Source organism: Trachymyrmex septentrionalis, unplaced genomic scaffold (genome assembly GCF_001594115.1).
Source record: "Trachymyrmex septentrionalis isolate Tsep2-gDNA-1 unplaced genomic scaffold, Tsep1.0 scaffold86, whole genome shotgun sequence".
Taxonomy (NCBI): domain Eukaryota; kingdom Metazoa; phylum Arthropoda; class Insecta; order Hymenoptera; family Formicidae; genus Trachymyrmex; species Trachymyrmex septentrionalis.
Genome location: NW_017306049.1, coordinates 101,224 through 117,532, shown reverse-complemented (window position 1 = coordinate 117,532; position 16,309 = coordinate 101,224). Strand labels below are relative to the sequence as shown.

Sequence of the window (16,309 nt, the reverse complement as noted above, 5' to 3'; positions counted from 1 at the left end):
TATACATATTATATATATATAAAGTCTCTTCGGATTGCATTTACCTCACTCTTACTTTGTTCTTGCAGTGTACGATTATGTATAACCTTCCAATGACTGGCGAGTAATGAATTCACTTTAAATTAAAATTACAGCTCTTCGAGAAAGTTAGAACTCAAAGAGGATTGCCCGCGCTTGAGAAAGCAGTAACGGCCATTAGCGGAGATGTGGCATTGCCGGGACTTGGATTATCACCGGAGGATAGGAAACTACTTATCGAGAACGTTAACATCGTTTATCATGGAGCAGCTACTGTCAGGTATCGATAATGGAAAGAAGTATGTCGTTGCTTCTAATCCGATTCTAAAGCAATTTTAAATTTGGCTACGTTATAAATTTAAAGTATTTAAACTATTATTTCTTTAATAAAAAAATGCAGTTTTAAAAATATTCAGTAAGCAAAATGTTTAGCGATTTGCAGAGTCTAGTATTGCTCTAAATTGGTTCACATTCAATCTCTGTACTGCTAGCAGACATAATCTAACAGCAGAAACCGAGAAAAATGTGTCATTTCGTAATCATTTAAATGGAATATGTCACATTAAATGATTACGAAACGATAGATCCTGTTCGATAGATTTCTGCGGTTAATCTATCGTCTCATTCCGTTAACAGATTCTGTTATATTTTCGCTGGCATTTTCCGTTTGGCAAATAAAATTTGTAGCAAACGCTTTTCAAAATCTGTTCTAAAAAATCTACGTAAACCTATTATTTTTTTGGTTTACATTCTATTTCATAAATTTCATGACTGTATAGATTATAAAAATATCTTGGAGACTCTCATTTAAATCCTTGATAAAAAAAAAATTCTAATATTTTTAGAAATTCTTCATATTTTAAATTTATATGAAAATGTTTAAAAAATCTCAAATTTTTTAAAATTTTATAAATTTAGGAAATACCTCCCCTGATAGTCTGCAAAAAGTCATAAAAGATACGTGAAGTAAAAATAGGCTACACATACGCATTAAATAAACGTTAGTAAACGTATTTCACATGCCTTTTACTATTTACTGATCAGAAAGGGAAAGTTAGTTTTCTTCCATTTTTATAATTGTTTTAAAGCATTCTCATTATTTTGTTTTATTCAAATTTTCTCTTTATATACAAAGAGTAGAAACTTCAATGTACCATTTCTCGTTTATGACGTCACAATTCATTATGGTCGTAGCGATTACTCAGGAACAGGGTTGGGCAATTTAGACTTGCAATTTAGAGTTCTTACGTATAATACGTATGTATAATACCATGCATGGTATAATACCATTTTTTCTAAGGGGAGGGGGGGGGGATACTCTTGCTACACATAAGGAAAAAATGTTCAAATATTTCATTCCTTGGTGACCCTATAATCCATATAGTTGAGTTGAGTTGATGACCTTTTTTTGTCACTTATTCATTTTTAATGTATACACTTTTAAGTTAAAAACTTCCTTACCATGACAAGGTAGGTGTATGCCGAGGTATTTTGTTTTTTGGGTTTTATTTTTTTTTTATTTTTGTATTTTAAAACTTTTTGTCATTCTTATTTTTTAGCACTTTTTAATTTCTTATTAATTTTACATTTTTTTCACTTTCCTCTCAAACAAAAAAATTAATTTCCTCTCGTCCTGTCCAAATTTATCTATCACTGTACTATCTAATTGCTCTAAGCGCTTTTATTCAACACGCGTCTCTCGATCAAAGGGGGGAAAATGCCTTCCTTTGCCCTCCCCTCTGAACGCCCATATACTATATAATACGTATGCATAATACATATAAAACGTACGTATAACACATATAACATACGGTATTATAAAAACCATGTATAATACATTATGTTTAATATATGCCATGTCCAACCCTGCTCAGGAGTCTTTACTAGGGCTGTGTTTCAAAATTACTGCACGTACTAAACAAGTATAGTGCACGTAACGTATAGATTTTCAGTACTAGCAGTAAATTTTGAAACACAGCTTAGGAAGACCGGATTTGACGATTCACTTAAAAATTTGGTTCCAAGCACATTTTTTGTAAATAACAAATAGAAAGAAGCGCGAAACGTATAGATAATAATTAATATTTTAATAATAACACCACTAATTTATTACCATTTAAAGTCATCAAACTTGTAAATAAAATCGAAAAACATATACAAATGCAATATTAAATAGAAGGAAGCCAAATTGGTTTCAACAGTCTTCCTCGATAGACAATTAAATAAAAATTTAATCATTTTATATGTATAATTAAAAATTTTTTTAGCAGAATTAAGAAATGAAAAATGATAAAAAATTACAAAAGGGTATCACAGGAAAGCAAAGTTAAAAAAAGATAATTTGAATTTTCGATGGTACCAAATGCTTGCTTCTGCCTTCTAGGATGCAATAAAGATCCAGATTGAAGAGGATCCTAAAGCTATCTGTATTACTGACTAAATCGTAATTTTTGTATAACAATTACTTTTTTCCTCTTTTACAGAGATTCGAAAATCTCTCTTTTTCCAAGATTAAAGTATACGCATTAATGAGTTTATGCCGAGAACAAAACAATTTTTCTTAAAATTTAATTTCAAAATTTTTTTTGTTCTCGGCATAAATTTCATTTCACAGGCATGTATTAATTATTATACAAAAATTACGATTTAGTCGGTAATACAGACAGTTTTAAAATTCTCTTTAAGGATTTCATTTCCTAGTTGTGTATTTAGCTATTTATATTACGGTCTCAAAAGATACTTTATTTAAAATAAATTAAGAATGTTTTTAAAAGTTAAACAATTTATAGAAATTCTGAAAAATTATATGAAGAATCCTTAATAAAAAAATTCTTTTATCTCAAAACGATCTCTTAAGAATTTTTTATATTTTAATATTTCTAAAAATATTTTAAAAACTATTTTTAATTTCTTCAGTATTTTACACATTTTTTTTAGAAATTTTAAAATCTTAGAATATATTTGGAATTTCAAATTTCACATACTTAAAGAATTTTATAGAAAACGTATAGAACACATATATTTTCTCGAAAATCTGAAGTATCCTAATTAATATAAACGTAATTTTGAAGTGTTCTAATATAAAAAATTTGAGAAAATTTCTATAAAGTTATAAAATTTAAGTAGAAATGAAATTTAAACTATATGTGAGGAATTCTAAAAAAATTTTCCACCAGGACAGTGTTGCTTTACAATTAGGTCGATTATATATAATTTTCATAAATATGATTCATTTCTAACTAATAAATGACTAATGATAATTATAATATGATAATTATAATGACTAATGATAATCTTCTTGCAGATTCGATGAACTGTTGAAGAGAGCGGTACTACTAAATACACGCGGTACGAAACTGATGATAGAGCTAGCCAAAGAAATGAAGCATTTACTTGTGTTTCTTCATATCAGCACAGCTTATTGCCATCTCGAAGAACAGGTGAGTAGTTTCTGAATACGCATGCTCATTCTGATGCTCAGAAAATGCTAAATAAGAACCGGATTTGATAGATTTTGCGCGAGAAAACGTATCCTCCGCCTGCGGATCCTCATCAAGTCATCAAATGCGTCGAATGGATGGACGATGACGTAGTCGAGGCAATGACGGACAAAATCTTAGGGAAATTACCTAATACTTACGCTTTCACCAAAGCATTAGCGGAGAGTCTTGTCGAAGAATCTATGCCACACATCCCAGCGTTAATTTTGAGGTACCAACAAGGTCTCGTTCAAATTCATAGATAAATGATAAATATCTCCATCACAATTTTATCATTTGATAATACTCTTAAGGCTTCCACGGGCACTTTCTATATAGAAATCATGTAATTCGCGGATTATCTCCGTATCCAAATTCGTTCTTAGAATGAAAATGTTTCATGAAAACTGCAGTTCACAAAACGTTTGCATTCTAAGAATAGATTTGAATACAGAGATAACCCGCAAATTTTATCATTTGTTAGACCGAGCGTAATTATTCCTATCTGGAAGGAACCGATACCCGGATGGACAGATAATATCAATGGACCTACCGGTCTTTTGATCGGCGCTGGCAAGGGAGTAATCAGAACAATGTTCTGTAATGAAAACGGTTACGCTGACTATATACCTGTTGATATTGCCATCAATGGTCTTCTCCTTGCCACATGGAATTTTATTTACTTTAAGGACGACAAACGTGTTTTTAATATGACGAGTAGTGCCGAGATTAAAGTAAATAGAAAATAATAAATGTCTGTTATATGCATTTTTTAACAATATCGAAATGAGATTTTTATCCTTGTCTATAGATTACCTGGGCAGAAATAATTCAACGCGGCCGAAAAATAACAGAAAAGATACCTCTAAATGGAGTCGTCTGGTATCCAGGTGGTAGCTTGAAAAAATCGCGATTAATGCACAATATTTGTATATTGTTCTTTCACATGATTCCCGCTTATATTATCGATGCACTTCTTTTTCTGGCAGGATATAAACCGATGTAAGTCGCCACGAGAGCTTAAATCAATATATAAAGAGTATTTACACAAGTTCGTTCATTTTGTTCATATATACTTGTTTGTATCACAGCATGTGTCACGTACAACGCCGTATAAACAAAGGATTTGAAGTTTTTGAATATTATGCAAATAATCAATGGGACTTCGAAAACACGTATGTTGAAGACATACGGGAAAAGATTAATAGCACGGAATATAAAAACTATCAAGTGCACGGCAACGACCTGGATATAGATAAATATTTTGAAGATTGCATTCGAGCCGCTAGAATTTACATCTTAAAAGAGATGCCAGAAACGCTGCCTGCTGCTCGTCGACATTTGAGAGTGTAAGTTTGAAATTGTATGAGGAAAAACTTTTTTCTGCACACCGATTCAAAATGTCTTTTTTTTGTTGCAGTATGTATTGGGTGGATGTATTTACGAAGATACTTTTCTTTGTGTTTATTATATATCTACTAGCTTCCTGGAGTGAAAGTTTTAGAACGTTGCTTTCGAGAAGTATAACGTATATTACAAAAGAACTAATGAATTTATAATTTAATTAAATAGAATTGTTCTTACCGATCAAGCTTATCGATCTAATCGTCAATTCTATCATTTAATCTCAAGGACGCGATAGGGGTTAAGTATATAGTGGTAACTTGTGGCACACATTGCAATCTGTAGTGTGAACTAAATACGGGTAAAAAAAATGTGAATAAAGGTGTTATTTACACAATCTTCTGATTTTTATTTTTACGAAAGATTTTAAAACACTCATCATTAAACAGACTCTTGTACTGGTGGTTCATAACCTTCCGGTCTGTCTATCTTAGAACCACTGTCTCCGGCCTCCTCACTCTTGTTACCACCTCCATCTCCGTGCAGCTCCAATAATTTGCTAAGCTCGAAGCGTGGTTTCTTCAATACTTTTACCTAATAATTATATCCTCTTACTTACTGATACTCTTAATATTCTATTAACATTATTAAGGATCAACAAGAGTGACGGGTTAATTCTAAACTTATTATCTACACAGTGAACATGCATATCTGTACTCTAGAAGTCATATGCCATGAGATACTTTTGGCTGATATTTTACGAAATTGCAAAATCTGTTATAGAGCTTTTGCAATTTAGTCCTCAAAATATTATAATAAGATTATCTGTACCTCAACTACACTATAGTACAGATCGAATAAGATATCAAAACAAAATTTTATTTTGCTCTTTTTTTAATAGCTTTGTAGCAGATTGCAGACGATTATTTGGATTTAAAATATCGCATTTGCAATACAAAAATTGAGAAATCACATTCCTGTTGACCTTTAATATTTATAAAAAGTAGTCTTATTTTATTTTTGCAATTATATCTACATCGTTATTATTTACCTTACGAATATAAACATCGTGCAGAGGATAAATTCCCTGCGAGGCTTTCTCGATGTCCTTCGCTGTGGCATCCGGAAGCAGTTTACTAACCACGCCTTTTAAGTCGGTTTTGGTAACATCTTCCGTAATGGTTTCAACCATCTTCTGTCTGATTTTCTTTACCTAAATTGAGTCATATTATAGATGAAAAATTATAATATAATACTTTGGAGGCTTTCACGGGTATTTTCTTCAGAGATGCCAAATGGTTTGCGAGTTATCACAATGTCATGATCCATTGCTAATGCTTGAAACGTTTCGTGAACTTTGCCGTCTTCATTACTTCCTCTCGCCCTGATGAAGTAAAATTGGCATTAGCAATGGATCACGACACGGCGATAATCTCTTTGGCAAACTCTTTGGCATCTCAAAGGTAAAATGATATTATAGATGAAAAATTAAATAAAAAAATAATAGAAGATTTCTCTAACAAAACAAATAAATGGAAAATTAATGTTATATAAACAGTATCAACAAAACACAACTAATTCTAGCTTCTATGACTAGCTTGAAATTTACATATTAATATTTTATATGTTATTATATAGATAAAAATTGACTCCTTTTTAACATTCTCCTTTAAGCGCATTCGATTCACTTTGATGAAAGGTATGTTCATAAAACCTAAAGGTAATATACTTTCAGAAAGTAAAAAGAATATCCTATGAATGAAGACGTTTGTATTAAGACATAAATGTCTGCAATTAAATAAAAAAAATCTTTAATCTATATTACATTATATATCATGTAGCATGTTCATATATCACTACTTACTGAAAATGAAAGTAGTGTGGTAAGAGACTGCATTAATATACGCAATACCTTCTTCCATTCAACTATTGAGAAAGTTAAAATGGATAATGGAATTGCATATAACATGGGACAAATAATTCACTGGAAAGCAAACCTGCGCATGCTGGGCATAACATGTCTTCCTCGTGCTCAGCTGATCCTTATTTGTGAAACCAATACAAAAAACTCGAAGCAGATAGCCATCCGTAGTCTTCACATCCACGTTGGCTTCGATTAAAGTTTGCCACTTTTTTACCATTGATCTAAGTTTATCCGTTGTCAAATCCATCCCGTGGAAATTGGTTAATACGTTACGACCTTGAACATCTTCAGCAATCAGTCTGAATTTTCGGAAGGACCTCTCTGCGTCTTGATCACTTTGTAAGTCAGCCAGAGACACTTCAAATACTCTGAACTTCAATCCCTCTGAAGCGATCTCTGTAGAATGAAATAAATATCTTGTAACAATTATTAACATATTTGTTATATACAGCTACGAGCATTGGTAAATAATATTAAACTTTTAATTTATACCATGTCAATTAACTTAACCATAATTAATATATATGCAATTACTTATATTTCTAAAATGATAAAGAGGTTTAATAAAAATAGAAAGATATAAAAAGTATATTGTAAGTAAACAGGTAAATATTTGTATTTATTATAATTAATTTGCATTTTGTGGCACATATTACAAAATAATTCACTTGGTGTGAAAGTCAGTCACAATAGACAGTAAATGTGTACATGGGAGATAATTATGAAAACTAAAGGGCCATAAAACAAGATATACGCAACATGTAATTTACATACAAAAAAATATTCTATTTTAATTAGAAAGCTTAACGAAAAGAAATCTTACTTGTTCCTTGAGTTCTATTAACCAAGGTTTTTCCAACCTGCCGATTGGCAAACATAGATGGTGCTTTAACATCATACCAGTCCTTGCGAGTAAAAGGATCCACACTGAAATAATAGCATTTACATGAGAAAACATGCAAGAAAAGATTTATAATAAATTTACAATATCCTATCTTATAATTTTATATATATGTACATACATATATACATATACATATATATCAATACTAGCGAGTATATATATATATGTATATACAGGATATCCCATTATAAATGACCTCAAATGTCTCTTAAATAGTGCATTTTAGAAAAAAATGTTTCAGATAAAGGTAGAACAGTTTCGAAGGAGATGTATTTTAGTCACATTGTTTTTTTCTAGACAGAGGCGCCAAAAAGATATAAAGGTCATTTCTACTTTTGTAAATGGATTTATGATTTTTTTACACAATATGATTCTAATTATTCGGCATGTAAGAATAAAGTATAGAAATATAATTGATGATAATTTAGGATCAATTTAAAGCTAAAGTAAAACAGAATTTTTTAAGTATATATAAGAATTCATAAAATTCTAAAAACAATGTCGCTAGAACAGTGGAAAACAAAAAAATAAAACACATTTGTTCAGGCAATCAATAGAAACTATAACTTAATTAATACTAATAAATAATTAAACAACTATATACTCCAAAATTTAAAAATACAATGGTTTAAATCACTCTTTCCTTGTTAGTTTAAATAATTTGCACATGAAATTGATTAAGTTAAGGATGTGTGGGTGAAAATCTTGGACATTGGATGACTTATAACACTATAATATTTAACGCATGTGACAGATTATTGGCGTTGCTTGAAATATCCAAAAATGTTGATACTTAAAATAGTATAAATTCATACTATGAAAAGAAAGAAAGCAAAGATGTTGAATGAAAACAGTGCTAACAACGCGAATAGGCATTTAAAAAATAGATAAGATGCAATTACGTTATTATATCGAATTAAAAAAGAATAATGCAATAGTATAGCAATATTCGTAACAGCATGTATGTATCGTCGCATGCGTCAGCAGGCACACAAGTATCCAACATAACCAAAGGCATCGCGTAAAATAGTAACTCGATGAGAAATTCTTCGTGAACATAAAAGATCCGGCTACAATTAAAATACAAAATATTTTACTTACATCTTCTTCTTCACGCCCTTCTTACCACCTTTCGAAAGGCCTTTATTCTTGCCTACCGCCATGATTGCGTATAACAGGCAAAAAGAAACACTCCCTCCCAAACCGTCAATACCGTCAAGCGGAAACACGGGCCACTGACACAATATATACAGTAGCGCAACTCTCCTGATTTTAGCCAAAGTGGAGTGCGCATGCGTGAAATAAATAAGTTGCCCTATCTCTTTTCCTCCTTTTTTTATTGTTTTTTCTCTTTTTTTCTCTCTCTATTTATATAAGCGTTTCAATGTTCCACTTAAACATTTGTCTTTTAAGCATGGTTTAGAGTAGAAATTTAGAGGGAAGTATTACGTGTATTGTCCATTTGGTGAAATGTTGTGTGAGAAATCTCGAAAGATTGGTTTAATTTTTGTGAAAAAATGATAAAGTGGAAAAGTGAACAAAAGTAACATAGAAAACTGAGTAAGAAAGATTTTTTTTTATTTATTGTATTTTAAACTTATTTTTTGGACATATATGTATATAAATTTCTTTTATATCTGCTTTCTCATAATATTTTTATAGATATATAATTACATAATATTTCTTTACACGAATATACATTTTTAAGATAATTTAATATTTTTCCTAATTTTTCTAGATTTTTTCTTTATTTTTCAATATATTTACAATTTATTTTTATTAATTTTTATAAAGTTTAAATTATTTCATTATAATATTAGGTTTATTCGAGTCACATGCTCTAATGTGCTCCAATATGTTCTTACAATAGCACTTCAACGAATTCGTTGGATTGCGATGCGAATAAATCTAGTGAGTTTTGCGAAAAATTTTAACAGAGTGAAAAAAGGATAAAAAAAGAAAGAAGTTTAGATGGTAACTGCGGCAACACTAAATAACTTACTTATTTCACGCATGCGCACTCCATTTTGGACAACACTAACATCAAGGTGCCGACAGAGAGCGCTAGTGTATATATTATGCCACTGGCCACAGCGAGTGTTTAGTGGCTGACAATGGATGCATTACTAGTAATTTTCTATTGAATTATTTTAATTTAGGCGATACGTGTAAATATATACATAATATGTGTATTTAATTAATCATTTTGATGCACTATTGTACCACTTTAATACATTATTTTTTAAATAAGTTGCTGAAATTAACATAATTTAATAGAAAATTACTAGTTAATACGCATATCAAGCGCTTGGTGTAAAAGGATGTAAACTTTTTTTCCTAGAAAGTACAAGTGTGTATAATATTTTTGTGTAGCTTGGGAGCAGAGAGAAATTTGAGAGAGGACATGACGGCTCAAAACCTGTAACCGCAAAATGCTGCCGCGCACTACTGCCCTCTAACAAAGTAGATGTAAACTACATAGTAACGTCTACTTTTCTTAGAGTACATCATCCATTTTCCAAGGCTGGAAATGATATTTGATTCATATAATCGTGCTATATGTAATACGATTATATGAACCAAATATCAATTTATCATCTCCAGCCTTAAAAAGTGGACGATATACTCTAAGAAAAGTGGACGTTGCTATGTAGTTTACATCCACTTTGTTAGAGGGCAGTAGTGCGCAGCAATATTTTGCGGTTACAAGTTTTGGGCCATATTCTCTCTCAGGTTTCTTTTTGCTTGGGAGCGACACTAGTACTTTCTCACAACGAAGCGCAGTGTTGTTAGACAAGCCGGGTTTCATTACTCTTTGCAGTGCTGGCACTCTATATCTTTTCTCCTTTCTAAGAAACCAAATGTTACGCCTGATCAGTATTGTTAGACGGGTTGGATTTCAGACGCATGCGTGTCCAATGTAGCTTCAGTAACGGTCACTAGTAAGAGATTATTAGCCATCTATGTAAAATTTTTTTAAAAATGTTGAAAATTTTAATATATTTTACATATGTGTACATATATAGATAAGAATAGATATTTACATAGTATCCGTATATAGAAATATATTATACATATTTATATATATATAGACATATGTAAACTATGTAAAATTATTAAAATTTTTAACATTTTCAACCCTAAGCGACTAATAATCTTCTAATTTACTAGTGATCGGTACGTTACCGAAGCTATATTGGACGCGCATGCGTCTGAAACCCAGCTCGTCTAACAACACTGACCAGGCGTGACATCTGGTTTCTTAGAAAGGAGAAAAGATATAGGGTGCCAGCAAAGAGCAATATAGAGCCACAGTACATATATACTGTGATAGAGACCCACGAAAAAGGAAAGATGTCCTTCGTCCTTCATTACGGACACCGACGAGATACTATTAAAGACTGTCAACTCTGGATAAATTTTCGGCGGTATAAAAAGGGCCCCAAGGGACCGAAGGTAATTGAAGAACGTTGACATTATCGACAATTGATATAAATTTGCTATTATTAACATAAATATTTGGTTCATATATTATTAAATTTATGATTTTTTATTACATAAATGTTCCATAAATAAATATGCATACTTGTAAAGCTATAATATTCTATATATTGCAGAAAAATTACAATTTTTTCTCTGCAGTTGTCATCTCTGTTGATAATCAAACTTCGATGATAGCACTAAAATCACAATTTTAAAGAAAAATCGAGTGTTAAAATTGATTCTAAATGCATAAATACGTCCATTAAACTAAAAAATCACAAAATTAGTACAATATTTTCAATTTTTAACTGTTAATTACTTTAATATTCAAAGATGCCAACTCCCATAAGGATGCCGATCTTTAATAATATCTTCTCGGTGTCACGGGCTATGCTCCAATTTTGATATTCAGTCTCATTTTCGAAGTAATATTTAGAGTAATATACAAAGTAATTCGATATTCGGAGCCGTTGGAACTTGGAGTCGATGAGTGATTTCACTGATAGTTCGTTGATATATCCTTAATAAATCGGAGTAATTTTTTGAATAATTACCGAAGTAATGATCGGAGTAACGGCGAAAGAAGAGAGAACACACACACACACGTGTGCGGTAATTCGTTAGAATATTTTTGAAAGTTAAATTCGGACAGCTTGTTTCAAGCAACTGTAAAAATAAATAAAAGAATTAAATTGAATTTATACTTGCTATCGAATCTTTACTTTACCGACATCCATCCTGAAAATTTTAGAGCGGTCGATTATTTTGAATTTCGCTATTATTGCTTTTTCATTTAATTAATAGCTTATTCGTAGTCAGTATATCTTAAGCAGCATGCATTCAGATTAATTTTGATAAATTGGATTACTGATGTGTAACTGTACGTGTAAAACTTCATGTTAAAGACGCCAATTAAAATCCCCTATTTCCATAATCTGCTACTATTTTTAGCAGATTCACGATAAGTGACCTTTCAAATTTTTATGTAATAATTATCAGAGGAAACTTCACATTACATTCGATTCATGATAAATTCTAGCGTGGTATACGAAAATTCGATTTACAAAAAAAAAACACGATATTAAAAATATCTACTTTTCCTGCATTTTTGGGATATAGAATCGTTTTTACGATTTTGTTTTCTAAGATTTCACAGAAAGCTAAATCGGACATCGATCTTAAACAGCATTCTTTATTCATTAGATACATTTGGGTCGCATTATCGACTTTCTTCATTCATTACCTCCATCCATTATAAATCACTACATTTATTTTTTCTTCTTACGAAAATTTATTATTCAAAATTTAAAAAAATAGAAATAGAAAAATTTGAATTTGATACTTTACGTGCAAACAAAAATTAAATTATTTTAAAATAAAATATGTATTGTATAGATTTTAACCAAAACAAATAAAGAAGTATGAAAAAATAAAAAATTTTATTTATTATTTTAATTATAAGTTAAATAGAACATCATTTTATATATCAAGTTAACTTTTTCGAATTCTTATCATTTTCCATAAAATTTAGAAAAATCTCTACATTAACATAATCTTTACAATTGCATACACTTGCATATTAAACTAATACTCAAACAGCAGATAATGATAAATATTTATTAATAGCATTCATTTTTTTTGAAATGTATACACGGGTATTTCATATATATTTTATATAAAGCTTTATTCAAAATATTATTAAAATATAAACTAAATATTTTATGTAATATTTATGATAAATATAAATAAAGATTTCTAATAAGTATTTTTTATTTGAATTATAATATCTCATTAAGTATTTTCATAACATTTACTACAACATTTAAAAATATTTCATAATATTTATAATAAATGTTTATAATCTGTGCAATCTAAGACTATTAAAAATATTTACAAAATATTTAAAATAAATCTTATAAATAGTATTTATAATATTTTGTAAATTTACAATTATTTTGTAAATATTATGCTTAATTTAATTAATACTTAAATATTATGTGCTGTCTGGGGTAATTGTTTCACTTTCATTAATAGTTGATGAATGACAATTATTCTATTTTATTTTGTTGCAATCTATCCGATGATAAAGACGAATAGAAATGGACCCTACGTATATGTTTCGTAAACGATGACACAATTGTAAAAAAAATTACGCTGTTAAAAGAATATAATTTAAAAAAATCAATATAATTTATTAATACTTTTTTTATTATACTGTTAATGATTAATCTATATTGAAACAAACGCTTATTATATATCTTTATTGATTATTGGGTATTTCGAGTCGCATACTGACCTGATAATACGTAAAAGGAAAATATGTCAATATCGAAAATGTACTTACGAGAAGAGGTAACTATCGAGCACAGGTAACTGAGAGGGGTCACTTTACTAATACAGACATCTACTTATATCCACAAGTTATCTAGACTGTAAGAATCAACACATGCATATACTGCTAACAATGAGACAACAATAATGTTTCGATCGACAATGTAAAGAGTCTTCTTTATTTCAGAAATAAAAATAATCGTAAATATAAATATACTTTTCTCTATTGTTGTAAAGAAAATAAATCTATGGAAAATTGTGAAACATCATCGATCAATTCAGCATGTATGAATATGTTTAATAAAGCTACGCATTAATTTAATAAAATGTACAAGAAAAATATATCAATAATATACTTCTATTCTTATTATATACGAAAGAGATAAGTGACAAGTGTACGTACAGGTGACGAACGGGACTTTCTATTATCCTGACTTTTATATCTCCAATATCACTTTGATTGTATATAAGTATCAATATTCTTCCGATGTCGTGCGCAAGCTAACCACGGTACACCAATAATATAATGATCAATAAAATAGTCTTTCATATCTCGTATAAGAAAAGAGAATCGTAAATCTGTCTACCTTTAATAAGTTAAATGAGAAGAAATAACCCTAATCTCGATGCGTTTTGCAATGACTCATGCGGTCGCGCGATCCGTCTTGTCATTCTCTTTGTAGTGCAATTTTCTTTATGTCTATAGTTCGTCCGTAGTCATAACAAACCTAAATTATGATCCATTTCAAACAATTCTATCGAATGACAAATTAAATTGGCCGAGATTAGACGAGATTGGCTTAATTTTTTAAGTCTTCGATAGACAATACGTATAATGCGAATTATAGTCAATGGAAAGATTCAAAGAACTTCAAAGAAACACTAATACAAATTACAATCGTTCAATAACAGGATGTGGCTTGGCAAGGTAGAAGGTAAAATCTCTTTCTCTGACTTGATATCATTAACTGTAAAACTATCGTATCAGAAACATTGACAGATATTTCCAGCGATTTTTCTCAGTGCAATAAGTCTTCTAACAAAAAAGTTATTTGAAACTGGCACTTACGATAGTGTAAATTTCAATATGACGTACATGTTTTGTCAGACTTTGTATATACATATATTATGTGGCAGTGTTTGAAAATTTTTATAATTTTTTTTAGATGTTTGAAATATATTATTTTAAATTTCCATAACAATAAGTGTCATAACAATCATTATAACGTTACCATGTGACTTAATATTAGTTATAAAATAGAAAAACTCATTCGTCTTAGTTTTTATAAACATAGTTTTAGAATGTTAATATTATTGAGCCAGTCATCGATTGTATTTAGAATATTATTGGAAAGATTTAATTGTAATTAATATTATTCTGATTAATATTAAAATTGCAGGAAATTATAAAAATTCAGTATTAGGAAGATAGAAATTAAAGATATTATCTCTCATTAAGAAAATTTAAATTACTTGTCTACCATCATTAAATTAATTCCAAAATTTAAATTCCTCTGACATTTCAAAAATATTGAATCTTTTTAATTTAAAAGCCATCTCTTTAAATTATATAAGTGCCCATTTTAATTTTATTTAAAATATCTCAAAATATCAAAAAATATTGCAGGCAAAAAATACGAAGGGAGACAAATAATAGTAATCAATTTAAATAGATTTTTCAAAGATTTGAATGATTTTTTTACATAATATGATATAAAAAATAGATTATCTATTAATTTTTTCTATTATCTTGACTTTGATATTTGATACTTGTAGAATATTTAGTGGAATCATTATGTATAAAAAACAAAATTTTATTTCAAAAAATGACAGTAATTTTTATGTAATCTTTGAAAAATCGAATATAGTGATAAAATCAATATTCTTTGAATATCGATTTTATCATTATCTGTCCTTTAAAGTATACAATTTTTGTCATAAATTTTTTCCGTACTTTTTACATTTTTTGAAATATTTTAATATGGAAATTAAAATGGGACATCCTGTACACGCAGGTATTAAAATGATTCATAAACAGTTGAAAGCGTATCGCACGTATCAACAATTTCTTCAAAATCTGCTTACTCTCTGTGGTTGTTGGTACATGCCCACAAAATCCAGCAAATCTATATATTACTGGTCAATCTATGTATTCGTAGCGATGATTATGTACACAATGATGAGCTTACATATGTGTTATATCCTTAGACATAACTTGAAAGTTATGATGAAATTCGTTGGCATAACAATAACTGGACTTGGCGCCATTCTCAAGGTATGATTTAGAAAGAAATAGCATTTTATTACATAAGAGGACAAAATCAGAAAAATATTTTACATCATTTACATATATACAATAAAATTATGCATATAAGAAAAAATATTAATTTATTTATTAATATATTAACCTCTTGAAGACCGGCAAGTTTTTGGACGACTTTTAAAGTTTTAAATTTAGAATTTTGTTGAAACTACATTTTATTGATTACATTATATTGCATCCATTTACGTAAAAAATAGCGCCACTGCAGAACCCATATATTAGCTTCGGTTCGATCGAAACGGTAAAAAAATTTTTTTCGATATTTGAGCTTTATATTGTTATGATTCTACAATAACTTTTTAAATAAAATAACTAGCACATGTAAAAAATTTTATAAAAATTATAAAGAATTACTGTACGAGGTCTGGCTATTAAATAACGAGACTGCGCGCGCAGAAGGCGTCCTAGAGGGGTAGGGTGGGAAACGAATGCAGCGTTGGATAGCTGGAAGTGTCTACTATTCCAGTACGAAAACACGTTTTTGTCGCAGTAGTAGTATTTTT

The 16,309-nt window shown here is 29.6% G+C and overlaps 3 protein-coding genes across 5 annotated transcripts in view; 2 read left to right on the top strand and 1 right to left on the bottom strand.

Moving 5' to 3' along the window:
* LOC108755228 (putative fatty acyl-CoA reductase CG5065) overlaps nt 1-5,141 on the top strand; it is a 12,999-nt gene extending 7,858 nt beyond the window's left edge. For all 3 annotated transcript variants that reach the window (XM_018498132.1, XM_018498130.1, XM_018498131.1), the window contains exons 3-9: nt 135-298; nt 3,323-3,458; nt 3,530-3,729; nt 3,982-4,231; nt 4,309-4,499; nt 4,589-4,846; nt 4,918-5,141. In XM_018498132.1, the coding sequence (XP_018353634.1) occupies nt 135-298; nt 3,323-3,458; nt 3,530-3,729; nt 3,982-4,231; nt 4,309-4,499; nt 4,589-4,846; nt 4,918-5,056 (1,338 nt within the window). In that variant the 3' untranslated portion in view covers nt 5,057-5,141. The remainder of the gene's footprint in view (nt 1-134; nt 299-3,322; nt 3,459-3,529; nt 3,730-3,981; nt 4,232-4,308; nt 4,500-4,588; nt 4,847-4,917) is intronic.
* An 82-nt stretch (nt 5,142-5,223) lies between these two features.
* Nucleotides 5,224-8,867, bottom strand: LOC108755229 (40S ribosomal protein S3a). Its single transcript, XM_018498133.1, has 5 exons — nt 8,771-8,867; nt 7,589-7,692; nt 6,839-7,161; nt 5,893-6,054; nt 5,224-5,435 (listed from the first exon to the last, which is right to left on the bottom strand). Exons 1-5 carry the CDS (start codon nt 8,830-8,832, stop codon nt 5,283-5,285), a joined length of 804 nt encoding a protein of 267 aa, XP_018353635.1. The 5' UTR covers nt 8,833-8,867; the 3' UTR covers nt 5,224-5,282.
* A 6,777-nt stretch (nt 8,868-15,644) lies between these two features.
* Nucleotides 15,645-16,309, top strand: part of LOC108755206 — an 8,923-nt gene continuing 8,258 nt past the window's right edge. The window contains exon 1 of the mRNA XM_018498093.1: nt 15,645-15,758. Within this exon, the coding sequence (XP_018353595.1) occupies nt 15,645-15,758 (114 nt within the window). The remainder of the gene's footprint in view (nt 15,759-16,309) is intronic.